Source organism: Ziziphus jujuba, chromosome 11 (genome assembly GCF_031755915.1).
Source record: "Ziziphus jujuba cultivar Dongzao chromosome 11, ASM3175591v1".
Lineage (NCBI taxonomy): Eukaryota > Viridiplantae > Streptophyta > Magnoliopsida > Rosales > Rhamnaceae > Ziziphus > Ziziphus jujuba.
The window spans coordinates 26696463-26723451 of record NC_083389.1 but is presented as its reverse complement, the minus strand read 5'-3'; the positions used below and the strand labels follow the sequence as shown (position 1 = coordinate 26723451).

At 33.1% G+C, this 26989-nt stretch overlaps 7 protein-coding genes across 12 annotated transcripts; 6 read left to right on the top strand and 1 right to left on the bottom strand.

The window, feature by feature from the left end:
• The first annotated feature begins 110 nt into the window (after nt 1-110).
• LOC125419655 (G-box-binding factor 1-like) lies at nt 111-1960 on the top strand. 2 transcript variants are annotated; one of them, XM_048466021.2, is made up of 5 exons: nt 111-306; nt 495-643; nt 1199-1276; nt 1517-1642; nt 1728-1960. In XM_048466021.2, the coding sequence occupies exons 1-5, from the start codon at nt 303-305 to the stop codon at nt 1884-1886; spliced, it is 516 nt and encodes a 171-aa protein (XP_048321978.1). In that variant the 5' UTR covers nt 111-302; the 3' UTR covers nt 1887-1960. The 2 variants fall into 2 exon arrangements, with proteins under 2 accessions (XP_048321978.1, XP_048321979.1); XM_048466022.2 differs by having other exon boundaries at nt 111-333.
• Nucleotides 1961-3033: 1073 nt separating this feature from the next.
• On the top strand, nt 3034-4693 carry LOC125419487 (small ribosomal subunit protein eS21y-like). Of its 2 annotated transcripts, none has more exons than XM_048465642.2 (4): nt 3034-3181; nt 3364-3434; nt 3525-3657; nt 4435-4693. In XM_048465642.2, exons 2-4 carry the CDS (start codon nt 3385-3387, stop codon nt 4498-4500), a joined length of 249 nt encoding a protein of 82 aa, XP_048321599.1. In that variant the 5' UTR covers nt 3034-3181; nt 3364-3384; the 3' UTR covers nt 4501-4693. The 2 variants fall into 2 exon arrangements, with proteins under 2 accessions (XP_048321599.1, XP_048321600.1); XM_048465643.2 differs by having other exon boundaries at nt 3044-3175.
• A 1026-nt stretch (nt 4694-5719) lies between these two features.
• On the top strand, nt 5720-7622 carry LOC125419488 (small ribosomal subunit protein eS21y). 2 transcript variants are annotated; one of them, XM_048465645.2, is made up of 4 exons: nt 5720-5859; nt 6042-6112; nt 6204-6336; nt 7339-7622. In XM_048465645.2, exons 2-4 carry the CDS (start codon nt 6063-6065, stop codon nt 7399-7401), a joined length of 246 nt encoding a protein of 81 aa, XP_048321602.2. In that variant the 5' UTR covers nt 5720-5859; nt 6042-6062; the 3' UTR covers nt 7402-7622. The 2 variants fall into 2 exon arrangements, with proteins under 2 accessions (XP_048321602.2, XP_048321603.2); XM_048465646.2 differs by having other exon boundaries at nt 5733-5853.
• Nucleotides 7623-11066: 3444 nt separating this feature from the next.
• On the top strand, nt 11067-13343 carry LOC107433272 (uncharacterized). 2 transcript variants are annotated; one of them, XM_048465031.2, is made up of 8 exons: nt 11070-11241; nt 11398-11556; nt 11676-11788; nt 11902-11994; nt 12429-12531; nt 12638-12712; nt 12821-12916; nt 13067-13343. In XM_048465031.2, the coding sequence occupies exons 1-8, from the start codon at nt 11158-11160 to the stop codon at nt 13124-13126; spliced, it is 783 nt and encodes a 260-aa protein (XP_048320988.1). In that variant the 5' UTR covers nt 11070-11157; the 3' UTR covers nt 13127-13343. The 2 variants fall into 2 exon arrangements, with proteins under 2 accessions (XP_048320989.1, XP_048320988.1); XM_048465032.2 differs by lacking the exon at nt 11902-11994 and having other exon boundaries at nt 11067-11241.
• Nucleotides 13344-14319: 976 nt separating this feature from the next.
• Nucleotides 14320-18150, top strand: LOC125419312 (uncharacterized). Of its 2 annotated transcripts, XM_048465029.2 has the most exons (10): nt 14320-14667; nt 15178-15445; nt 15635-15781; nt 15874-15986; nt 16101-16193; nt 16381-16483; nt 16561-16635; nt 16743-16838; nt 17628-17743; nt 17817-18150. In XM_048465029.2, exons 1-10 carry the CDS (start codon nt 14522-14524, stop codon nt 17905-17907), a joined length of 1248 nt encoding a protein of 415 aa, XP_048320986.2. In that variant the 5' UTR covers nt 14320-14521; the 3' UTR covers nt 17908-18150. The 2 variants fall into 2 exon arrangements, with proteins under 2 accessions (XP_048320986.2, XP_048320987.2); XM_048465030.2 differs by lacking the exons at nt 17628-17743; nt 17817-18150 and adding an exon at nt 17221-17596 and having other exon boundaries at nt 14324-14667.
• Nucleotides 18151-18957: 807 nt separating this feature from the next.
• Nucleotides 18958-22988, top strand: LOC107433201 (probable protein phosphatase 2C 40). Its single transcript, XM_016044460.4, has 4 exons — nt 18958-19435; nt 20645-21822; nt 22257-22521; nt 22673-22988. The coding sequence occupies exons 2-4, from the start codon at nt 20665-20667 to the stop codon at nt 22798-22800; spliced, it is 1551 nt and encodes a 516-aa protein (XP_015899946.4). The 5' UTR covers nt 18958-19435; nt 20645-20664; the 3' UTR covers nt 22801-22988.
• Nucleotides 22989-23984: 996 nt separating this feature from the next.
• On the bottom strand, nt 23985-25639 carry LOC125419499 (heavy metal-associated isoprenylated plant protein 35). Its single transcript, XM_048465688.2, has 3 exons — nt 25369-25639; nt 25150-25225; nt 23985-25051 (listed from the first exon to the last, which is right to left on the bottom strand). Exons 1-3 carry the CDS (start codon nt 25414-25416, stop codon nt 24207-24209), a joined length of 969 nt encoding a protein of 322 aa, XP_048321645.2. The 5' UTR covers nt 25417-25639; the 3' UTR covers nt 23985-24206.
• Nucleotides 25640-26989: the final 1350 nt, after the last annotated feature.

The window sequence follows — 26989 nt, the reverse complement described above, 5'->3', positions numbered from 1 at the left end:
ACTAGCCTTTAGTTTTAATTGTATCTATTTTGAGGAAACAATCTGAGCCGTCGTCGACAACCTTAAGGGCGTGTTTGTTTCACTGGATTGGACAGGATTGTGTTCCAATCCGGTGTTTGGAAGGAACAAATGAAGGAGCGGATAAGTTAGCCGCTACAGTGAAATAATCCCCCGAGAGGGGGATTAAGCTAACCCGTCCTTCCCCCTGGGTCAAATTTCTGTCCGGAGCTCATCGAAGGCGTTGGTGGTGTCTCTCGCGTGCCTCTGCCCAGATCAAGCTCTGTGTTCTTCTTCTTGAATCTATGAGTTTGCCTTCTTCTTTCTCTTCTCATTGTTTGTCTGCTTCTTCTTCTTCATGTTTCAGTTTATTTCTTTTTTATTAGATCTGCATATTCCTCTTTTCTGATCTGCCAGAAAAGACTTTTTATTTTTCTTTTTCTTCTTCTCTGTTCTCGTTCTTCTTCTTCTTCATGACTTGTAACGATTTTGAACAGGAGCAGTTGCGCAGACGGATGCTACTTTACAGTACCATGATGTAAATGCAGATTCCGGATTGCAGGATTCTGCAGTAAACATGGTTCAGACCAAGTCGAACACGGGAATTGCCTCAAATTGGTCTAGCACAAAATCAATCCTAGCAAAGGTGAGAGCTATCTGGTGTCCACTTGTTAGTGGCTTCCGCAATGATATACTTGTGAGAGAAATCATTTCTGTATAATAGATTTAGGGAGCAGCTATCTGTCACCGTTCTTAATATGGCATCGGTTGTTTTGTGTTTCATCTTTTGGTGGGGTGTAGAATTTGTGGCACATTGCAGTTACAATTAGACACTTACGTTTGTCATAGTTGAAAATGTGTATCACATTCAACTTTTCAAAAATGATTTACTGGTTCTAAGTCTTAATGTATCAAACCATCATTTTGTTCCATATTATTTTCCTTACATTACATAGACCATTAAGATGTGCTCTATCTAGTTCTCCACCCATGGTACAAAAAAGGAAAAAAAAAAAAAAAAAGGAAAAGAAGGGAGAGAGAGGATATAAGTGATGAATGGTTAAAACTATCGTGCATATTTAAGCGGATATAAATTGCTTTCTGTAGCTTCCTTAATCAAGGACTAACAGATTGCATAAACCAATATGATTGAATAATATCTACTCGGTCTTTTGCTGATATCCATTTCTTCCTTTGACAGGAAGAGCATGACCAGAGAAAAGAAAGGAGAAAGCAGTCTAATAGGGAGTCAGCTAAAAGATCAAGATGCCGTAGACAGGTAAAAAAAAAAAAAAACATGTTAAACTTTGCAGGAAGTTTTCTTTCCTGGCGAAGAGAGAATATTCTATTCAAATTGGACATTATTTACTTTATAAATTTGGCAAGGACTGTTTCTCTTTGGCTGATTAACCTTTGATTTCTAACTTGAGTGATGGAATTTCTTAGAAATTTTCCTTCTTTTCCTTCTGTTACTTGGTTAGATTTTGGTCTTTTGATATGGATCATGGATTACTTCCAGGAAGAATGTAGGAAACTACAAGCCAAGGCAGAGGATCTTGCAAAAGAGACTTCCAACCTTAGAGCTGGAATAATGAGGGTTTCTAAGGAATGTAGGAAACTCAAAAAAGAAAATAAATCTATAATGGTTAGCCATTTAAATCTTACTGATATGTGTTTTGTGGTCGTGGGAAAATATCTGAATTCATAAATTTGACTTGCCTATGTAACAGAAAGGACTAGAAAAGATGTATGGGCCAGATGCAGTTGGGGATCTAAAAGCTGAAGAACCTGGTTCTGTTACTGGTGATGGTGAAAGCAGTAGCGATGAAAGTGGAAATGAGACTTTGCATGGGCCATATTTATGGGCCATATTTTGCATGTATATATAAATATATAAATATATAAATGTACAACTTTAATTAGATGTAATAATTTTTTTTTAATATAAATTTAACTTTTAAAATTTTTATTTTTTTAAATTAAAAATATAATTACAAAATAGTCTTATCCAGTCCGATTTGGCACCAAACATAGTACAATTAGTCCATCATTCAGTCTGGAACTATGCCAAACATAGTACTACACTAATTATCCTGTCCGATCCGGACCTATCCGCCGTACAAAACGCCCCCTAAGAGGTTTTTTCCTGACCTTTAATTATGACCCAACATTTTTCAAATTGAGTTGGTAAAATCCACAACAGAACAAGTATATGTGAAAGCAAAGAGGAAGAGTGGTTCTTTTCTGACGCAATTAAGCGCCTTTTTTGTGTTGAAATGAATCCAAATATTCAATGTAACATCATTATTTCGGTAGTGTGTATCGTACTTGTTAATTTTGCCTTGAAAATCTCAGTAATATAAGTGTAAATTACTTTGCATAAAGAGTATAAGTCAAGAGTTTATAAGTGTAAATTGCTAGTGGAAGATAAATACTAGAGAATGTTCCTCTTTTGGTTGAATAATTCAATTCCTATAAAAATTTTTTTTCTCTCTTTTGTAAAAGGTGCTAATTATAAATTATTGTTTTTCTTAAATATACGTATATGGTAGGAAGGTTCAGGCTATGAAACCCTGTGGAATCAGTAAAATCATTTTGTTCTTTTTTTAGGACTTCTATAAAATATATATATATATATATATTAGTACAATAATTAAATTTAATTTTCATACAGAACGGTATTAACAATGCTGCAATTAGTTGTGAACTTAACAAAAGAAGTTCATCTCCATTCGAATTTAAAGTTTGGTTAAAATAATTTGGTAATTCTAATAATTATTAATTTATAAGTTTTTATTTTTATTTTTTATACGTTTTAGAGTAAATTATTTATCACTAGTAATTCTTTTTAAATTCTTGATTGACCAAGAAGAATTAAAAGCCCAGGCCCGTAATAATGGGCTGGAGTCCAGTGGATAGTGCATTTGAAAGATTCTATTATTGGGTTCAATCCAACTCAAAGATGATACGTTACCATCATGAAATCCAAATTATGTGGGCTTTAAAAAACTGAGATGTGTGTTACTATTGTGAAAGCCGAATTATGTGGGCTTTAACAAAACTGATTAGCTCAGTTTGATTTTCATCCTTTATAAATTTTAGAAAAACCCTAGCTGTTCTTCGTCTCGCTCCTGGCAGTCGCACATCTCCTCTGTCTCCGCCGGTTCTCTCTCCGCTGGTAAAGGTTGAGGATTTTGATATTATTGTTGTTTTAATTTTATTTATTTATTTTTTGGTTTTATGCAAAATATTAGATTTCTTAAATCTGACTAGAAAGAACAATTTCGTTCTTGTCTGTAATTGATTAGGGCGTTGTTTGGATCATATCTTTTGGATATTCAGATTTGGATTGTTTTTCTGAGTCAGGTAGTTGATTCGAAAGCCAATATGCAGAATGAGGAAGGAGTTATCACTGAGCTTTATATTCCCAGAAAATGGTGCTTCTTTTTGTAATTTTTAATTTGGTTATATTTTTTTGTTTCTGAAATTCTTTTATGCTTTAAGCTAATTTTGGTATGTCTATGCAGCTCTGCTACTAACAGGCTGATAACTTCAAAGGACCATGCTTCAGTCCAGCTTAACGTTGGACATCTGGATGAGAATGGTGTCTACACCGGCCAGTTCTCTACCTTCGCTCTTTGCGGTTTTGTCCGTGCTCAGGTATTGTCTAAACCCCAGTATATGAATCAGACCAGCTACTTGTATACCTCTGTTATACTGATTTAGCAAATGTAGATTGTGGGTAAATGCTTTTCTTGCGATTTATGGAAGTAATGTCTTACATTTTTGTACTGTGCTGACTGTATTTAAATTTTTTTTTGCTTATCCGTGCTTGTATTACATATTTTATTTGTACTATGATCTTTTTGTCTGTGATAATAACTTATCAATACATGTTTGTTTTGAGAAATTGTAACTAGAGTCACATTTTTCATGTTGGTTAAATTGTATTTATGAAACAATGGATTTGATCTGTTTGTCTTTGTACATATTTTGATGCCTAAGCAATGAATTCTTGCTATCTTTCATTATAAGTGTTTTGAAGTTTGGTGGCCTGTCTTTTATTGGAAAGCAAGATCTATGTATAAGTGCCTGAATGTTTCCAGCGAGTAACTTGTGCTTTGTATTAGGTTTTCTTCTATTATCTTGTTGAGCTTATCTCCTAATCATAATCTTATCTTGTTGAATTGTGTTCTAATCATAGTAATGTATTGGCTACTACTTGGTAATTGTGCACTTGTAGTTTACATGTTTGGCCCTTTTTGTGCTTTTCTGATGCCTGCTTGTAAATTCCGTGCTTATTTCTAGCGTGTAGTTTTCTACTTGCTATAGTTCCATTTTTTTGATCCATGAATCGGTTCCTTTTGATGTTTTACCATTTAACTGCATTTAGTAAAGTTAAGGTTTCTGCTACTGACTTCTTTTTCTTTTTTGCAGGGAGATGCTGATAGTGCACTAGACCGACTATGGCAGAAGAAGAAAGCCGAAGTTCGACAACAGTAGAAACTCCTCTAGGGTTGGAGTCATCCAAATCAGTGATTTCTCTTTTTTTTTTTTTTGGCGTTTCATGAGAACTGTCTTTAATTGGCAAGTTTGTTTTTTTGGTTACGGTTTCAATTCACCTCCTTGTTAACTCTATTTAAATTCTTATACGATGTGACTTATGTTTTATTATTTAATGTTTTTTCGTTCTTGATATTGAATTCGTCCAAATGAGAGCATTAAAATTAGATAGAAGACTAGCCTTTAGTTTTAATTGTATCTATTTTGAGGAAACAATCTGAGCCGTCGTCGACAACCTTAAGAGGTTTTTTCCTGACCTTTAATTATGACCCAACATTCTCCAAATTGAGTTGGTAAAATCCACAGCAGAACAAGTATATGTGAAAGCAAAGAGGAAGAGTGGTTCTTTTCTGATGCAATTAAGCGCCTTTTTTGTGTTGAAATGAATCCAAATATTCAATGTAACATCATTATTTCGGTAGCGTGTATCGTACTTGTTAATTTTGCCTTAAAAATCTCAGTAATATAAGTGTAAATTACTTTGCATAAAGAGTATAAGTCAGAGTTTATAAGTGTAAATTACTAGTGGAAGATAAATACTAGAGAATGTTCCTCTTTTGGTTGAATAATTCAATTCCTATAAAAAAAAATTTCTCTCTTTTGTAAAAGGTGCTAATTATAAATTATTGTTTTTCTTAAATATCCGTATATGGTAGGAAGGTTCAGGCTATGAAACCCTGTGGAATCAGTAAAATCATTTTGTTTGTTTTTTTTGGACTTCTATAATATATATATATATATATATACATATATATTAGTACAATAATTAAATTTAATTTTCATACAAAACGGTATTAACAATGCTGCAATTAGTTGTGAACTTAACAAAAGAAGTTCATCTCCATTCGAATTTAAAGTTTGGTTAAAATAATTTGGTAATTCTAATAATTATTAATTTATAAGTTTTTATTTTTATTTTTTATTCGTTTTAGATTAAATTATTTATCATTAGTAATTCTTTTTTAAATTCTTGATTGACCAAGAAGAATTAAAAGCCCAGGCCCTTAATAATGGGCTGGAGTCCAGTGGATAGTGCATTTGAAAGATTCTACTATTGGGTTCAATCCAACTCAAAAGATGATACGTTACCATCATGAAATCCGAATTATGTGGGCTTTAATAAACTGAGATGTGTGTTGCTATTGTGAAAGCCGAATTATGTGGGCTTTAACAAAACTGAGTAGCTCAGTTTGATTTTCATCCTTTATAAATTTTAGAAAAACCCTAGCTGTTCTTCGTCTCGCTCCTGGCAGTCGCACATCTCCTCTGTCTCCGCCGGTTCTCTCTCCGCTGGTAAAGGTTGAGGATTTTGATATTATTGTTGTTTTAATTTTATTTATTTATTTTTTGGTTTTATGCAAAATATTTGATTTCTTAAATCTGACTAGAAAGAACAATTTCGTTCTTGTCTGTAATTGATTAGGGCGTTGTTTGGATCATATCTTTTGGATATTCAGATTTGGATTGTTTTTCTGAGTCAGGTAGTTGATTCGAAAGCCAATATGCAGAATGAGGAAGGAGTTATCACTGAGCTTTATATTCCCAGAAAATGGTGCTTCTTTTTTTAATTTTTAATTTGGTTATATTTTCTTGTTTCTGAAATTCTTTTATGTTTTAAGCTAATTTTTGGTATGTCTATGCAGCTCTGCTACTAACAGGCTGATAACTTCAAAGGACCATGCTTCAGTCCAGCTTAACATTGGACATCTGGATGAGAATGGTGTCTACAGCGGCCAGTTCTCTACCTTTGCTCTTTGCGGTTTTGTCCGTGCCCAGGTACTGTTTTAATCCTACTTTCATATTTTACATAATAGATTGATAATAGATTAGTACGTGGGGCATTTTACTCTTTTATGAACAAGTCCTGTACACTATGCTAATACCAGATTTAGCCAATGTAGATCATGGGTAATTGCTTTTTATTCGTGTTTATTGAAGTAAATGTCTTACGTTTTTGGTTGTGTGCTGATTGAATTAAGTTCGCTTTTAATAATTTTTAAGTTTTATTTGCTTATGCTTCTTTGAATTACATATTTTATTCCTACTTTGATGGTTATGTGGTAACTATACCGTTGGTGGTCTTTGTCTTGATCAGTATATTTTTATTTTGGTAAATTGTATTCGGAGAAACATTTTTCATGTTTTGTGTAGATTGTGTTTTTCGAACAATGGGGTTAGCCTGTTTATCAAGGTGTCGGAGAAGGTATAATAGTTTGTGCAAATTAAGTGATAAGGTGGTCAGTTCAGAACATTGTTACGTTGGTTGTGTTGGATTGAAATGTATATGATTGAGCAATGAATTCTTGCTCTCCTTCATTATAAGTTGGTTGTTTTCTGTCTAGATGAGAGCTTTTGAGCAACAGCAGTTGATTGGTCTGTCTATACCGAAAAACTCTATCTGTGTATAAGTGCATGAATTGTTTCCAATTAGTAACTTGTAGTTCGTATTTGATTTGTTTCAATTATATCGTTGAGTTTATCTCCTAATCATAATCATATCTTGGCTACTGCCTGGTGATTGTTCACTTGTTGTAATTTACATGTTTAAACCGTTATGTTCTTCTTTGATGCCTGCTTTCGACTCTAAAATCTTCATACTACACTCGTTTGATTCTGCTTATTTCTATTCTGTAGTTTTTGCCTTCCTAATGTATTTTTGATGCGGTCTCCCAATAATTTCATCTTTTGGTACTTGAATTGGTTCATTTGAGATGTTTTATCATTTACCAGTTTATTAAAATTAAGGTTTCTGATCCTGACTTCTCTTCCTTTTTGCAGGGAGATGCTGATAGTGCACTAGACCGACTCTGGCAGAAGAAGAAAGCCGAAGTTCGACAGTAGTAGAACTTCTCTAGGGTTGGAATGTTTAATTAGTAGAATTTTTATATGATTTTGAACCGTGTTTCTCATAAAAGTTAACTCGTAAAAGAACTGCCTTTAGTTGGCAAGTCTGTCTTTTTGCCCCACCCTTTCAATTCCCTGTTGACTAGTAATCAAACAGTGTTTCTTTGAGGTGATTGTATTTAAATTCTTCATACAAGGTGACCGTAATATTTTCTTTATGTAATGGTTTTGACTTGTTGAATTGGTATAAATATAAATGAGAGGTAAGACATGGGATAAAATAAACTAACCTCTATTTTAACTTTACGTATTTTAAAGAAACAAAATTATCCGCCGTCAACAAAATTAGTCCCAATCATTATATTTTATATATAATAATATGTCTTACTTACCACCCAAAAAAAAAAAATTATTAATATGTCTTATCCATATACTATAATTTTTATTTTTTTATTATTATTTATCGTAATGTGTTTTTGCATTCACTTCTTTTTCTCCAGTTTATCGAAAGTATATAATTATATATATTTGAATTAATTGAGCCAAATTAGTCATATAAAGTAATAATAAAAATGTTAATGGAAAGCGTGAAGTTCATCTATTTTTATATTAACTCTGATTTTTTTTAATTTTTTTTTTCTAAATTTTCATCCTATGATAACCTGAAATCCATTATTTAGTGGATAGAATAAACATTTTAAAAAATTTAGATTAAAAACTTAATGGTTTCCATTGTATTTAAAGGTTTATCACTAAAATGCAACTTTATAAAATTTAAAAGTTGTCAAATGTTAAAAAAATTTATAGAGATCCTGAAATGAACTTTCCATGTATTAGAGTAAAATGTACTTAATCATATAAGAATATATTTCCATGAATTAAATTAGTTCAAGAATTTGAAAAAAATCAATAGAAAATATAATAAAAAGAATGTCAAAATGCAATTTAATATCTTGCACTTTCACTTTAAGAAATTTTTTGGCAATTGTTACCCTTTAGTGCTAAATTTGTTAAGTTTTGACAGGTTGCGTAAAAAAATCATCACATGCTACTCACCTGATCAATAAAAATGAAATTTCTAATTTTTTTCATCTATTTTTTTGTAATTATTTTGAGAGATAATTAATCATGAAATCCAAAATCCGTAAATGCAACGTTTAATCAAATACCCTATGAACCCAAACGACGCCACGCACAGAGAAGAAGAAACCAGAAAAAGAAGAGAAAAGGAAGTGCAAGAAGAAGCCAACACCACGCGACGGCTCTCACCGGCGACATCTCAAAATGCACAATTGAGATGTCTCACTTCAAAGTTACATAAGCTACAAATACATGGAAAACTACAAATTAGAAACCTGTACCATACGAGACAGATAAAGACAGAAACAGAGAGATCATGTAATTTAATTTCAGAACTTATTCTCCGCTATATCCATCAAAATAAACCCAACATTATAAATAGATTGCCTGGTATTAAAATAATTATTCATTAACCAGTTCAATTTTAATTTGTTACATTTTGAGAACCAAAACAGAGGAGCACAATAAAAAAACCCAAAAAATTTTTAGATAATCGAAAACCCAACATATGTGCATAGACGATTCACATAACAGGAAGAATAGTATAATTTTTAGCTATTTAGCTTTTGAGAACAAATCCTTCATTATGTAAATACGTCTGATTTACTGATTTAGAAAATAGAGATTATGGGTAATTGCTTTCCTTGCTTGTCTGTTTAAGTAATGTATTGAATCTTTTGAAGTGTACTGACTGAATTAAGTTTGCTTTTAATAATTTGAAGTTCTATTTGCTAATCCTTCTTGAATTACATATTTAATAATTGCCATATAGTTGATAGTATTTGACATCATCAATACGTGTTTACCTTGAGAAATTGTAACTAGAGAAACATTTTCCATGTTTTATGTCGATTATATTTATAAAACAATGGAGTTAGCCTTGTTTGTCAAGTGGTTAGGTGGTATTGTAGTTTGTGCCAATTAAGTGATGAGGTGGTCAATTTAGGACATTATCATGTTGACGTATATGGCTCTTTGAATGTAGTGACGCTTGTTAAATGAATTCTTGCTGTCTTCCATTATAAGTTGTTTGTTTGGTGTGCAGAGGAGAGCTTTCTAGCAACTGTAGTTGGGTTTCCTGTCTCTATGGAAAAACTAGATGTGTGTAATTGAATTGGATTGTTTTCCTTGAGTAACTTGTAACTAGTATTAGATTTGTTTTTCAATTGTCATGCTGAGCTTGTCTGCTAATCATAATCATATCTTGGTTAATGCTTGGTGATTTTGTACTAGAGCCTTTTTATCTCTGAATGTCTGCATGGAATTTCTTCGTTCTTACCCTACTTATATCTTGTATTTAGTTTTTGCTTTCCTATCCTTTGCCCTATGGCCTCCATTAATTCCATCTTTTTGATCCTTAAATTGGGTACTATGAGATGTTTGATCATCTACCAGTATTAAATTCTTCCTTTTCTTCCTTTTCTGTAGGGAGATGCTGATAGTGCACTAGACCGCCTCTGGTAGAAGTACTAGAGCTTCTCTAGGGTTATTGTTGAAAAAATTTATATGGTTTTGGACTTTTTTTTCCGAAAAAATTTGGTCATCAAGAGCTGCCTTTGGTTGGCAATTTCATTTCATTTCATTTTATTTTTTTTGTTTTGCTGCCGTTTTAATCCCCTGTTTGTTGACTAGTAATCAAACATTTTGCTTTGAGTGACTCAAATTTGAAATCTTGGTGATATTTTTGTTTCTGTTTCTACTTATATTTTATTGAAAAACATTAACATGAGACAAAGCTATTAAAAATCTTAGATAAAGAAATTAGCCAGTGTCCATTAACAACCACCTCTTTGTAAGGAGTTTAACCTATGCTTGTTACTATGTAAATTATGGGTTAGTTTCTTTTTACCCCTATTATTATTCTTATATTACCTTTTCCCCATTTATACCCTTTTTTTTTTTTTGCGCTGCTCTTCCAAATTAATATTTGTTGTTATCTCTTTAGTCCAGTTATTCAACTTTTGCAAAATAAATATAGTGAAATTAACAGCACAAAAAGAGAAATAAATTTGTTTTGAAATAAAATTATTAGTAGAAAAAGATGTAAGAATCACAAACTTAATTAATATAAAAAAAATATTTGATTTGCAACAAATGTTAAAATAAATAAATAAAGAAATAGAAAATGTAAAAAAAGAAAAAAGAGGGAGGAGAATAATTATACTATGTAAAAGGAACTCTTAATATGAAAAGATGTGATTAGAATATTTTTCTTTTTTTGGAAGAAAAGATAATTAGAATCTTAAACCTCGTTAGTGAAGAATAATAATATGGAAACTTTATTCTGTGGAAGTGAAAAAAAAAAAAGAACCAAGAGCATCCGCGGAAATTGGAACAATGAAAAAGTGGAAGGAGATAACGGGAATTTCAAACATTTTTTAATATATATATATATATAATTTTCTTTTTTTCTTTTGGCAAATAAAATATTTTACTTTTCGGACAGTTGGTCTTCAAAATTTACGTGGCATTGTTGCAATGGTCATAGCGGGTCCCACATCTAAATTAAGGTCCCACATCTAAATTATTTATTGAAAACAAAATTCCCTGCCTCATAATTGCAAAAGGGTAACATTTTTATTATTATTATTATTATTATTTTTCTTTATATGAAAATTGCATAGAGGTAACTCAGTCACTCACAAGTTAGTAGTGGTGGAGAAGTGGGAAGCCATGGATTTGAACCCCACAAAGCTGGATTACTATGAAGACATGTGGAAGCTCCATTCCAAAGCCACAGTTGTCTCCTACTCCAAAGTAAGCTCCTTAATGTTTTCTCTTCATATCCAGAAAAATGGAGGAAAAAGACCCATCTTTCAAGAAGGAACACATGCAACTTTTTTATTTTACTGTTTTTGGTGTTAGTGATTCTGATATGATTAAAAATTCTGATATGATTAAACTGGTTTGAAGGGCAATGATGGGAAAGAGGTGTTGATATTGGAGAATACAATATTCCATCCCCAAGGTGGAGGTCAGCCTGCGGACACAGGGGTTATCACCACCACAGACACCGTGGATGATTCTGACTTCAAGTTTGTCGTTCAAGATGTACGGTCCAAGGATGGTGTTGTAAGTCATGACCACCCAACCATTTTTATTTTTATTTTTTTATTTTTTATTTTCCTTATTACTTGCCTAAAAAGCTTTGATTGATCTCAGTTGCCAATTGATTGATATTAATTTCTTAGGTTCATCATTATGGTTTCGTTGAAAATTCTGGTGGACAGTCGGAATCCAAGTTTGAGGTTGGGAAGGAAGTTTTCTTGTATGTTGATGAATCCAGGCGCAAGCTAAATGCCAGGTATAGTGTACTATTCATTCTCAAATATTTTGGTTTTGGGCTCTACAACAAATTTCATTATATATATATATATTTTTTTTTTGGGTCATCTTTTTTGCATATACATCACATAGGCTACACTCCGCGGGGCATTTATTGGATGCATGTATGCACAATGTTGGACTCGGTGATTTAGAGCCAACTAAAGGCTATCATTACCCGGATGGGTATGAAATTATAATCTCTATCGTTTTCTCTCTCTCTCTCTCTCTCTATATATATATATATATATGAAAATTTGATGCTGCCAACGGTCTGACCATATCAACGCCGATGATTTTTTTTTTTCTTTTTTTATATGATCTACACTATAAAATTGCTTTAAATATACAGATGTATATATGGGATAAGTTCTTCGTATTAAGGTTTTTAACTAATATTTTTGACAAATAATCATGGCTATTAAAAACCTTTAATCAATAGCCATGATTATTTGTAAAAACATTGGTTAAAAACTTTTGTACGAGTAATCTTACCTTTTTATATATATATATATATACGTGAAATTGTTCTTTCATTAATTTCAATTCCAATTTGTGGTGTTTCTTTCTGTGTAATATCATACTTAAAAGATTTTTTTTCTTTAATTTTTATAACACAGACCATTTGTTGAGTATAAAGGTAAAGCTGATCCAAAGCAAATAGAAAGTAAGCTGAAGGAATTGGAAATAGAAGCTAATACCTTAATATCAAAAGGAGGGAAAGTATGTTTTACAATTTGGTCATGAATAATTAGTTCCTTATTCAACATTGAATATATATATATATATATATTACAAATCTGAAACGCTTTTCCATATTCCTTAATAGGTTTTTGCTGCTGTTTTACCTTATGGAGAAGCTTCTGAAATTTGCGGTGGTTCTCTTCCTGATTACATTCCAAAGGTTAATCCTATGCTATAGTTCTATTTATATTCCTCATGCAGGGGTGTTTCAGTTTTGCTAACTCTGCTAATTAATTCACTCAATTTGTTTTGCTTTCTCCTTGATCAGGATAGCACTCCTCGAATTGTCAAGTTAGGAGAAACTCCTGCCTACCCTTGTGGTGGTACCCATGTTTATGATATTTCGGACATCACAAGTATTACCGTAAGCACATATACATGTCCTTCAATAATTTCCATAGGATTGTAAACATTTTTTTTAGTCTAACTTACAATTGGAAAAATGATTTCCAGGTTTTTGATAGACGGATTTTTGAAAAAGTTTTGGTGATGTTTTATATTACATTGTTTTCAGGTTTCTCATATTCGGACGAAGAAAGGACTCACAAAAATCTTCTACAATGTTGGAGCCTAATCTAGTCATGTTGTTTTTATCAAGTTGATATATTTGGTACAATAAAGCTACAATATTTAAGATCTTCATGTATATTTTGATCCTGCTACTAGATCAGTTGGCTTTGATGTCAAAACCAGTTATATGGACCATGGAGTTTGTTCACTGGATTATGTGTTATGGAGAAACTGAACAACATATGCTTTCGACGATGCCTATAATAAATTATTTAGACATACTAGTTAAATCTCTCTCTCTCTCTCTCACAACTAGATTTGGGCCATATATTATGTATATATGTAAACACATTATTGATAGTAGATAGCATGTACAGGACCTTTAATACAAGAATCAATGATGCAAATATTATGTTCCGTGCCATTTAGTGAGAACATCAATCCCATTTTGGCCACTTCATGTTTCCATGCAAGTACAAAGAAATCGATGATGAAAACAACATAGACAGGGAAAAAAAAAAAAAAACTGTAAACCTGAAAGAATTTGTATTGCCTCTGTTTTCAGATTGTAATTTTTTGGTTTTTGTACAAAGACAATATTTTTCACATCCTCTTGTATGAAGAAGTTGTCAATGAATATACAATCCTCCAGTACTGAGAAGAGACTTAAGAATTAACCATATTCATCATTCGTATAAAGAACAACCTCTAACTTTAGAAAAAATGTTATAAAATTTGAAGGGTCGTCAACACTCTTAATCTTTTAATTATACTCATATTTGCACCTTTGATCCTTAAACTTTTTATAGAACTTTGATCTCTAAATTTTAATTTTTATTATATTTTAGTCTTAAAAACTATTTTAAATCTAGTTTTTAAAAATTTTTAAAGCATACAATGTATTTAATGCAATATACAAACATCTTATTAAGTTATTTAATTTTGTAATTTTCATACTACATAAATGCACTACATGCATCAAAACAGGTAAAAATTGTATTAAAAAATAGTTTTAAAGACTAAAGCGTAAAAAAAATTGAAATACAATAACTACAATGTCATAAAAAAAATAAAAATAAAAAAGAAGAAGAAGTTAAGGATCCAAGTATAAACGCAAGCATAGTTCAGGAATAATTATGCGAATAACCAAAACTGGAACAAAGAAAATAAAATAATTTGGAAGGAAAAAATTAGAGTGGTCCCCACCAAAAAAATCTGTCTATCCCATGTACCATGAATAAGAATAATAAGATTTTTTATTTTTTTTGTGGGGGGACTTTAGAATTCATTCGGTATGAAAGAGTTCGCCGATGAATATTCCAGCGACAACCTATCCGAGCTAAGCTGTTTCTTTCTAACAAATTAAAACAGCTACCCATATTTCTTCATTAAAAGAAAAAAAAATCCTAGCTTTACAAAAAAGGCTAGCTAGCGAATAGCTGCACAGAGAGAACAAACAATGGCGATTATAGGGAAGGAGATGGTGATGAATATAATGAAGCAAGTGGGAGAGAAGAACTGCATACCAGTTTCCAAATTCTTGATGGGCATGCCCAATCGGAGCATGTACTCTGCTAACCACATCCACTTCGCTAATCCTTATGGGTATGCAACCATTTCTATTCTTTATATCTCTGTTACATCTTATTTCTGCTTCTGGGTTTTGCTCAAATTCACTTCTTTTTTGGTAATTTCAATATAGAAATCATGATGATTTTGAGTGAGTTCTTTCTCGGTTAGTAAAAGTAGTTTCTTTTTTCTCTCTTAATGCTCAAAGCTTGTAAAAAAAAAAAAAAAAAAAAAACAAACAAACAAACAAGACAAAAAAATAATTTAAAAAAAAAAAGTGTTTTGTACAAATTTTCTTTTTGACCATTCTTTGGTTACCATTTTATCAAAATCTCACACACGCTCAGAAAATATATAAATTTGTTTTTTTTTTTTTAAATATAATAAAATAAAATTGAGGGGCAGATAAATTGGGAACTCCCGAGGATCAGATTCTTCTCTCAGGTGTTAATAAAAAGAGCGAACCGTGACAAGCCACGTTAGCATATATTTACAGAAGAAGGCTGTTTTGGTAAAACAAAAAAAAAAGTGTTTTTAATTTTCCAGGGGCAGTTTGGTCTCGTTGAGGACGTGGCATTCCCTGAATGGACGGCTTAGATCCCGGGTAAATATTGAGGACGTTGACTCTCACGCGCCAAATGTTTATTATGTAAAAGTGGATCCATGGCGTAAGATTCCAGCGACGGCTTATTTCTCTCCGAGTTGTGTACGAGTTGACCCAGTGGCCGCCATGGATTTGAGCCCTACGAAGCTCGATTACTACCACGACATGTGGAAGCTCAAGTCCAATGCCACGATCCTCTCCTACTTTAAAGTCAGTTCCTTTGTTCTTCATTTTTTTTTATTTTTATGTTTTACTTGTTCGGATTCGTGAAAATTCTGTTTGGTTCCCGAGAAAAAGGAAAAGGAAAATCAGTTGCTATAGATATTTTATCTAACAATTTTTTTTTTATTATTATTTTTTTTATTTTTTATTTTTTAACTTTCTGAATTGTTCATGAAGGGCGATGATGGCCGACACGCCCTGATATTGGACCGTACGGTGTTCCATCCCCAGGGTGGTGGTCAGCCTGCGGATACAGGGTTCATCACCCTTGCTGATTCGGACTTCAAGTTCGTTGTTGAAGATGTACGGTCAAAGGACGGCGTTGTAAGTCACCACAAATTTATTCAAAAATTCGATATTTTAGTGCAACTGGGTTTTATTTGCTTTGTTGATTGATGTCGTAATTGATTCCTTAGGTTTTCCATTATGGTTTTATTGAAAATTCTAGTGGGGATTCAGAATCTAAGTTTGAGAAAGGGAAAGAAGTTCTCTTGGATGTTGATGAGCCAAGGCGCAAGCTAAATGCAAGGTGCAACACAGTGTTGGAATCAAGATTTTGTGTTATTTCGTTTGTATGGTATTTTTGGGCTATTAGAAGCTTTACACTGATTTCAAATAATTTTTCTTAAATCTTTTTTTGTAGGCTACACTCAGCTGGGCATTTACTTGATACATGTATGCAAAATGTTGGACTTGGTGATTTAGTGCCAACTAAAGGCTATCATTTTGCTGATGGGTATTAGCTTGTATATGATTTCAAGCACACTGCATATTTCTATTTCTGGCAAGAACTAGTTTTGTAGGAATTTTGTCCTTTTAATTTCAATTACAATTTTGTGGCGTTTATTCTGTGTGATATGGCTTCCTCATTGAAGAATATGTATTATTGTTAGTATTGCCACTCATAATGCATTCTTGAACAGGCCATTTGTTGAATATAAAGGCAAAGTTGATCCAAAGGAATTAGAAAGTAAGCAGAAGGAATTAGAGTTGGAAGCTAATACATCGATATCGAAGGGAGGGAAAGTATGTTCTAATCTTTTGGTGAAGTTGCTTGTTCGATATTGGATTACAAATCTGAAATGCTTCCTATATTTCTTTAGGTTATTGCTGCTGTATTATCATATGAAGAAGCAGCTGAAATGTGTGGTGGGAGTCTTCCTGATTACATTCCAAAAGTCAGTCCTTAAATTAGGCTAATCTTATTTATGTTCTCATGATTTTTATTCATGCTGTTTTAGTTTTTGCTAACTGCTAATACACAATTTTTGCTATTGTTGATCAGGATAGCACTCCTCGAATTATTAAGTTAGGAGAAACTCCTGGTTGCCCGTGTGGTGGTACCCATGTTTCTGATATTTCTGAGATCAAGAGTGTGACAGTAAGAATCTAGGCATCCCAATCTCATCTGCTTTGATAATCACATTGAAGTCATAAGCGTCCGTAGAATCTTTAGGCTATAAGTTTGACTACAGTGTTAGATACATTGTAAAAACGTAAAAATAGGAAAGAAAAACTCAAATAAAAGGACCTCTTAGAACTATAGATGCTATTCATTTACGGCATTTGACTTACATATAAGTATGTCATGTAGATCATAGAATAAAATTTCGGCATTTGACTTACATTTAAGTATGTCATATAGATCATAAAATAAAATTTTGATTCCCATGACTCTGAAAGTTCTTTTAATTGATAGTCACAGAGATTTGATTTGTGATATTTGTAAACTTTCGTTGATGTTGATTTTATAATCTCTGTAGGTTTCTCAAATTCGCGTCAAGAAAGGACTCACAAAAGTCTTTTACAATGTTGGGTCCTAAGACTTGGTGTTTTATCATGCTCTGAAGTTTGTCTTTGGTGAAGAAAATATAATGCAAGATTATATTATTTGGTGCCTAAATCTTTTAGTTTGTCTAGGTATTACCATGCACTTGTGTCAAAACAAGCTACATGGAGTGAGCTCACTGTTATCATCTGCTTGGACTTAGAAATGAAATATAGAGAAAAAAAAAAAAAATGTAAACCATATATACTTTTCTGATTCCTATTAATGATAGTTTAATCTCTCTCTTGAACAGACAATTCATGTTGAAATCTTTATTAATGGAGGCCATGACTCCATTTGATTGTTTCTTACCTTTTGATAGTTGTATATCATTATGCAAAGGTAGGTTACCAACCAGATTGTGGAAAAGCCATTGTTGGTCGAAGAAAAAGCCGTTTGACTGTCAAAGAATGTAAACTTAAGAATGTATTGCCTCTGTTTCTGATTCTCATTCTCAGGTAAATTCTACGAAGAGCTGTAATTTAAAAGGAGTATGATCTATGGTATTCTTGACTAGGGTTTTTAAACCAGATGTGGCTGTAGCTGTTCATCTCACGCACTCAGTATAATCATAGCCAAGGACATCACAATCACTGTGATTTGGGTTAAATCAGAAAGATGACAAAAATGGGTGTGAGAATTCAAACGGAGGATGAAAAGTAAAGGTTGAGCTGCAAGTTGCGTGGATGCTAGCGTCTGGGATTTAATGTGGTCCACAAATACACTTTGATGGGTGAAAAGAAGATTTATTTTTTTTGAACACCCACTTGTTTTAAGCATATTGCTCCATGTCCCCACAAAATCATTGATCAATAGAAGAACCCAAAAAATACGAAGGATAGGAAGATGGGAATTTTCTATGTTCCGTAACAGCCCACTGATTTTCGTACAGCATGATTGAAACCCATCAATTTAAATATTAAAATGTAATTAAAAAAGGAAAAAAAAAAAAACTTGATGGTTTATTTATTTATTTATTTTAATTAATAAGTCAAAAGGCTTTTTTTTAATTATTATTTTTATTTTAAACTTAAAAACAAAAGTCTACCATATAACCGGTGTCTATGACCGAGCCAGAAGGTAAATAGAAATCAAATCTCATTACTGTTTACTTCTTTACGTTTAGCCAACATAACGCGGTAAGATTGTTGTTGTACAGCAGATTGATCGATCATCTGTTTTTTATTTACTTTTTATTATTATTATTTTTTTCCTAACTATCATAAAAATAAAACAAATAGATTTTTTCAGCATGTTTTTGGAACAGTATAGAAAAGTAATAATAATAATAATCATTATAGCAAATAAAACCTCATACCTACCACCAACTTTGAACAAGTTGATTTTCTAGGAGTAAAAGCATATTTTTTATTCAAAGGAAACCAAATTTGCTTAAGACAACCAAAAAAAAATATATATATATATTATAATAATGTGGTGTGTCCAATTAAAACTCAAGAACACTTTTCAGTCTTAATAGCACGCCGGCCCTATCATCGTGTACTCTTTTAAAAGAGAATAGAGACGTAAGTCACTAGTTTAACCATTCTTAAATTGCCTTTTTATGTTACTCTAAATTCATGATAAACAATATTTATATATATATATATATATATATATATTACCTTTATCAATTATCATCACATGTTAATAGGGCATATGTCATGTGGGGTTTGACGCTTGAGGGGGAGAGAGAGAGAGAGAGAGAGAGAGATAGTAGTAGTAGGGAGTAAAAACGGAAGGGATTAACATAACAAACATCAAAACATTGGAATGGGGATAGAGGAAAAGAGTTCTACTTGGACTGGGAAAACGGCAATACCGGTAACAGTGTGAATAGACAAAGGCCGAAACGCCAGCCAAAGAAAATTCCTCCATTTTTAGCAAACACCCTTCCCAACCATCCATTTTTTCGACTTTTACGTACCACCCAGATACAGATTCTCCACTCTCAGATCCGCTCTTTCTTTGCCTTGTGTGTGCTCTTTTTGCTTTTTTGTGCTTTGCCAACTCCATACCTATACCCTTATTACTCTTCCTCCATCTCTCTGCTTTCTCTCTATATATAAACATGTGATATAGGGGATTTCCCCTAACGTTCTGGGTTTGTTGCCATTGCTTTGCTACTCTTCTTGTTCAAGACCTAAAAGGTTAGCTGGGTTTTGTGTTGTTTCTTACTCTTTTTCTTCTTAATATAATGTATGAAGTCACTGATTGTTACGTATCACTAAAGGGTGTTTTTTCCTTTTACTATTTTATTGTTTTTATGAAATTTTTTGGCTTGTTTTGTTGGTTGTTTATGTTAGGGTGTTTTGGCTTTTCAATTTATTACAAGGTCCTCTGTGTTTATCTGTCATGACTTTGTACATACGCGGACAACAATTTGGTCTTTATTGCGTTGAATTTGATTGTCAGTTCTTCTGGTTTTCTATTGTGTTTTAAAAGACTAAATTTTGGCACCATAAACATGAAGAAAATGATATTATTGATGTAGTGATGCTGATTAAAAAAGGTATTTCGCTACGATTTCATATTTTCGCCTACGAATCGCTGTGAGCTCCAAATTCTTTGATTGCTTCGGTGAGATTATATTATTTTTGTATTCTTATCATGAGAAAAGTACCTGGCATAGCTTGGTCTAGGAGATTGCTACCTTCTTATGGTCAATAAGCATACAAATGTACCCTGTTTCACATGCTCGAACTGTGCTGTAAGGACACTTTGGAAAGACTGTCCTGGTTGGTGAAAATTTAAAATATATGCAATTGCTGTGTTCAAGACTTGTTATAGGTTAGTTTCAAATCTTTGAGATCATGGAGGCTATTGTTACAAAGCTTGGTCTTCTTTTTGTTTGAGAAACAAAAGAGAAGGTGCAAAACCAATAGAAGTGGGAAGGGATAGATGTTACAGATCTGGCAATAAAGATCTACTAATGTATATTGGAAGAAAAGGAAATTTTCCTCCCCTCTCCCCTCCTTTGTGCTTATTTCATGCTTCTATAATTCAATCTGGACCCAAAAATTCAGACGAATGTTATGTAATCACAAATACTTAAAATACTTTTGTTTTCATCCATTTTGTAATTTAAATAAATATAAATGACTTCCCAAAGTATTCAGTGATTCATGGCTAGATTGACATTGCTGAAAAGGTGTTGCGTGTCCTTCTCAACCCAAGTTTTTAATATATATATATATATATATATATATGTATGTATCTTCAATTGCCATTTCTTCATTACTTGAGAGTTATTCTATAGCTCTGCATAATGGTCTTTGAGTTTGGTGTAGTTTGCTAATAAGCTATCATAGTTTACTTCACTAGGAATAGCATAATAAAAGATAGTTTTATGCTTGCAGACATTGTCGAAGGAGAAGCTATGAGTAAACCCGAAGGGGAACTCAAAGTAAGCTTTGGATATCAATGTAGTGTTAGCAGAGACAGCTCTAGTGAGGTTTCTCATGGATATGAACTCCTGCCTGAAATTCAAAGGAATAGTAGTTTCTCTTGCTTGTCTGGTGCTGCCTTAAGTGCCAATGCAACATTGGCAAACACAAATATCTGCAACGGTTTAATAGGGGAAGAAATACTTCCTACTTGGGATTCCCCTAATTCATTTCGGAAGGTACCATCCTCCCCAACTCTTTCAAGATTGGATATATTATCATCTTCCCTCCAAAGTAGTATGTCAAACTTAAGTTGCAGTCCATCTTCTCCAAGTGATCCACCTGATTATGATTGTTATCTATTGAAACCTATGAGTGCTCCATCCAGAAGTGAAAGTTTTCTTAGTTCTATGGAAGTACAAGTGGCAGGTGGAGCTGCTGGTGAAGACAGGGTTCAAGCTGTTTGTTCTGAAGAAAACGGATGGCTCTTTTGTGCAATTTATGATGGTTTTAATGGAAGAGATGCAGCTGATTTTCTCGCTGGGACATTGTATGAAACCATCATATTCTACTTTAATTCATTAGACTGGGAATCAGAGCAGGACTTCATTAAAGCTTCTGATGTTAGAGAGTCAAGCAGGTCTCTTCAATATGCTCTAGATGATAGCAGTACTATGCATGGGTATGATAAGGATTCAAGTATTGATGATATATCCAAGAATGGACCACATGCTGAAGTACAAATGTCGCATAATTCTTTTAGGCAGGGTGTGCTTGATAGCCTTCAACGTGCACTTAGTCAGACTGAGAATGATTTCCTGTACATGGTTGAACAAGAAATGGAGGATCGCCCTGATTTAGTTTCTGTCGGATCTTGTGTTTTGGTTGTTCTTCTTCATGGAAAAGATTTATACACACTTAACTTAGGAGATAGCAGAGCTATAGTGGCAACATATCACGAGGGCAATGACATGAATGGGAGTGGGATACTGAAAGCCATCCAGCTCACAGAAAGTCATACGGTAGACAATGAGCTTGAAAAATCTCGAGTTCTATGTGAACATCCCGATGACCCTGCAGCCATCGTGGCTGGGAAAGTGAAAGGAAAACTGAAGGTTACTCGTGCATTTGGAGTTGGTTACTTGAAAAAGGTAGAAATTATTTTCCCATTTCTGATGTTGTATGGTTTCAAATTATCAAGAATCAGAAAAAAAAAATAAGTTGTTATGAAATAGCCTAACAATTACCCTTCATATACAGACCCACTAAGTAATTGGGAATCCAAAAATTTAAGTGTCCATTTTCCTCGTGTTGCAAATTAACATAGCAGAGACTAGTGAAAGGATCATTTTGCTGATATCACTATATATTGTTTAGCATCAACATATTGTAGGTTAAGTTAGACATGAGTGGAAAAGACAAATAAGGAAAACCTTGTTTCTAGATCAATGTTGATTTAATTTGCTGTGCTAGATGTGATGGACAGTGCCCTTATCCTCATGTGTTTCATTCATTCATTCTTCATCAGTATTATACATTTTTCAGGATCAGAACACAAATTTCTATTTTGTTTCCTCTTATGCAGGAAAAACTGAATGATGCACTCATGGGTATTCTTCGGGTTCGTAACCTTCTAAGCCCCCCCTATATTGCTACTCAGCCGTCATTGAATGTGCATGGAATTTCAAAATCTGACCTCTTTGTTATAGTTGCAAGTGATGGATTGTTTGACTTCTTTAGCAATGATGAGGCAATCAAGTTGGTACATTCCTATATCTTGAGTAACCCTAATGGTGATCCTGCTAAGTTTCTACTGGAGCAGCTTGTATTAAGAGCAGCCAGTAGTGCAGGTAAACTCCTTGATATTTCATTTTCAATCATTAATATAAATCGGCACTAATTAAGTAGTTCATTTAGCCATTAATTTCTACAAAAGTGCATATCTTTTACTGGATATTCCTTGGTGGCCGTGTAATCTGTTTACTAATTTCATTGATGCAGGTTTCAGTATGGAAGAGTTGATGAATATTCCAGCAGGTAGAAGGAGGAAGTATCATGATGATGTAACTGTAATAGTCATCACACTTGGAACAAACCATCGCACTACCAAAGCATCAACTTGCATTTAGGATTTTTCTTTTCTTTTTCCCATTTCTTTTTGGTAGATTGTGGGGTATGAGGGGCGGACTGGGGATGTTATATTTGTATATACCCATTTTCAGAAACAGTTTGTTCTTGATCTGTACAGAACCAGAAGTTTATTGCATTACCCATTTTTAATAGATATTCAATAAGTACAATTTGTTCCTATTTGCAAGTAGTTGTGCTTCTAACAAGGTTACTGATAACCTTGACAAATTGGTTAATAAATTGCAATGAAATTTTGTACTTTATACAGTTTTCCTGCAAAATGGTCAAGTCCCAAATAGAACAATCACATTCAATAAAAATATGAAATAAGCTAGAAAGAAAGATTTTGGGCTTCTTTTTTAATTATTGGAATCTCTTCCTTCTTGGTGAGTGGTCCAATATTTCTGCCTTTTTGGTCAATATGGTCCCACTTGTTTCTCATAACCTCAACATTTTAGCTTATCTGCTATGGAACTTCTGAAAGTGGAATTACTATTCTGTCATGCTTATTATCTCCTGGCTAGCTAATGAATTCATATATATATATATATATATATGCCCTCAAGGGAGTTATACGCTTCATAACCACATCAAGCACTTGTATTGACCAAAATTTACTGAGCGATGTAAAAATATCTGTAAACAAGACAGTGCTTCAGAATAATAATTCAATAATAATTCGATTCTGAACTTATTATTCTTACAAACTCAGAAAAGCTTGCAAAAACAATTGGTGACATTATCCCTGCATAAAGGAAAGTGAAGTGGACCTGGCTTAAAATTTCAAGTTGCTTTAATCGAATATGGAAATTGGTAAAGCAAGAGCTGTCTGTCTTAGATTGCATGATCTATCACATGTTTTCGTTTTGAGTTTTAGAATGGTCCACATGTATTTTCATAGAAATATCAGTCAAATATTTACTAGATATATTAATACTAGTTTTATTCCTTAAATGATCTTTTCACCTAGCTTTTCAGGATCCCAAATGGGGTTTTTAGATTATATTTAAAAATAAAAAGTTGAACTGACATTGAATCCTTTTTTTCCCTATAAAACTTGTAGCTTTATACATTATACAATTATCTCTTAACCTTATTTTTATATATTTTTGATTGGAGGCTTTGGCCATGGATTCAAATTACCCATTTGTTGCATTGTCAACCAAATAACTAAAAAGGATCTTAGTCCAATGACAAAAGACCCAAACCAACTCTACCAGATCTTTCTTATCACTCTAATAAGTAATAATAATGATAATAATCACTTTCCTTCTTATATACAGTTTTACCAAAAATAAAAATAAATAAAAAAACGAAAAAAACAAAAAATGGAAAAATTTCCCGTCTTCCGAAATTACTACAAAAGCATTATACTTTTTCAGGCATATAGTATCTACCAAAGCAGTCACATGATAAAACACCCATTAACATTTTCATCACTGAAAATCTCAAAAGAACCCGAAGAAGTTGATTGAATCCCATGCATCTCAGGGTGACTATTTGGGTATGTGTACGGTCCTGATGGATAATAATAGGGACCGGGGACTTTGCTAGGATGTGCTGTGCTGTAACTTGCAAAGTACACGAGAGGGTAATAATCAGGTGGGTATGCATACGGACTCTGACGTGTATGGTTCAGATCTTGCAGATTAAAACCTTGGTTTGCACACTCTGTAGGAGATTCAGATCCTGTGTTTACCGGTGTACCTGAATTTGTTGAACCCGAACCAATCCGGCTAGTTTTATTACCTTTTTGCCCTTTCCTTTTCTTCTTTTTACTTGCACTTTTTCCAGCTCCATCGCCACCACCTTCACATTCACTGCCCTTTTGTTCCGCCGTTGCACGAGAATTCCCCTCCGGTGGAGACTCCTCCGTCGACTTCATTCTCATCTCACCCTTTGAGCTTTCTCTCTCTACTTTCCTGCTAATGTTTGCTTTGTCATTCTCATTTGCAGTGTTTAAAACAGAGCTAACCTTAGCTTCTTCAACTTTGCTGCATGGATATTTATTATTGTTATTATTCTGATGACCAAGCTGGTTTTCAAGTCTGGAACTTTCTGGGTTTTTTTCTTTTTCTCTGTCCTTGTTCTTAACTTTCCCAGATTTTTTTTCTTTTCCAGTGAGCTTTTCAGGCCATATCTCGGCGTGTTTCCCTGTCTTTGTCAGCTTCTTGATGAGTGTCTGAACCTCAACATTTCCAGTCACTGTAACTCTTTGTTGCTGTGAATCTATGGTTGTCGTATAAACCCCTGTAAAATATATAAATACCAAAAAAACAAACGCAGTAAAAGATGAACTACAAAAATCTTTGTTTGGTTGCCAAGAAAAATGATCATAAATACAGTACCTTCGATTCTCTGTAAAACTTTCTTCACTTTTCTTTTGCAACCTTCACAGTGAATGGAAACTTTCAACACCCATGTCTGAAAAAACAGAGAAAAAGGATATATAAACTTGCAAAAGGCAAAAAAACGGAAAAAACAGTAAAACAAAGGAAGAACAGTGGTAGCAGAGAGAGGTATATATATATATATATATATATATATATATATATATATATATGTACCTGGTACTTGAGAGGCTCTGTGGATTCTTCTGCTGATATGGAAGCCATTAGAGGGAGAGAGCAAGACTTGGAAATTGGAAAGGTTTTTTTGATTTTATTTTATTTTTTTTTTGAAAGGAGGAGTGGGAAAATATTAAATGAGGAAGTGTGATGAAGTTTTGCGATGGAAAGCTGAGGAGTTTTGAAGGGAATGGATGTGAATGAGACTAGAGAGTGAAAATGGGCAAGTTTGTACTGTAATTTCTGCAATTTATGTACTCTATTTGGTACAAAGTGCGACTGAGGGCCAAAAAAAACATCAAAGAGTAATGGGAGTGAAATGACAAAAGAAACTCTTTTATTACTACTCTTTTTTTCTTTTTACTTTCCTTTTTACTCCTTAAAATTTGCTAAAAAGACTGTAATAAATCAACAGGAGCAACTTTATTAGATTTCCAATTTTATGCTCATTTTAATTTAATTAAGCATGTTAAAGGCTTCTTAAATTTACCTTAATCTATCACTTCCATTTTGTTCTAAATTTGTGGACCACACCTATGGTAAGGCTGAACTACAGATGACAGCATATAGGAAGAATCTGCATGTCTTCATATTTTTTTTTCTTTTGAAGAAAAAAAATAAAAAATAAAAAAATTTCCCCTCGTTTTTTTTCTTTTTCTTTATTAATTATTTTTGAAAAGAATAAATAATTAAATAAATGTGACTTTTATGCCTATTGTGTTGCTTCGATTTTGGTTAAACTTTGAATGATTTAAAAATATATATATTTGAAATGTTAAATTAAAGATTCAGCACATAGACCACACAGATAACCCAGTAGCATGCAAGACAAAAGCTCAACATCATATTCCCCATTTCCCTGTGCTAATCAGCATTTCCACAGTAAACATGGTGCAACCTCAAAGAAACAGACAAACCCAAACCCAAACCCAACACCCATCAATCATCATTAAACTCCCTTTCTCTCAAACCAAAGAGAGAGAGAGAGAGAGGAAAATTTGATGGTTCTAAAATCTTAAAGACACTACAGCTAGCAGAGGGTGGGAATAGCATTTTTTCTATATTTATTTACCAATCCATGTAATGACTCTGCAAATCACTCTTCTTCTTCTTGAAAACCAAAAGCAAACACACACCCCCTTGGGAATGAATCTGCGTTGGATCATCATTTAATGAACCAACCTTTCTTTTGGGAATACAATTTTCTTGGAAAATGCTTTTATGTTTTTGTTGTTGATGTTAAATGCAGAGGCATACATCATTACATCACCACCATTAATGACCAAAGACCTTACCAAGTCATCATTTTAGCACATTACTTACTGCCATATTAATTGCTACAAATACCACTGCACCCACCCAACCTATTTCTCTTAGGGCTTGGTTCAGCTTCATAGTTTAGACCACACTTACCCAAATCAAATATTGTGAGTTTAAGGGTCCCTACATACCCTTTATATATCATCAGTCAATAGGGTGTAATGGAAAATGAGTGTCCATGGTAGTCAGATGGTAGGTTAAAGCAAGTTTTAAAAACCTTGTAAATGAACCATAAACAATACTTGATTAGTCTTTAGCACACACTAGGATTGGTATATGAGAAATTCAACTATTCTAAATA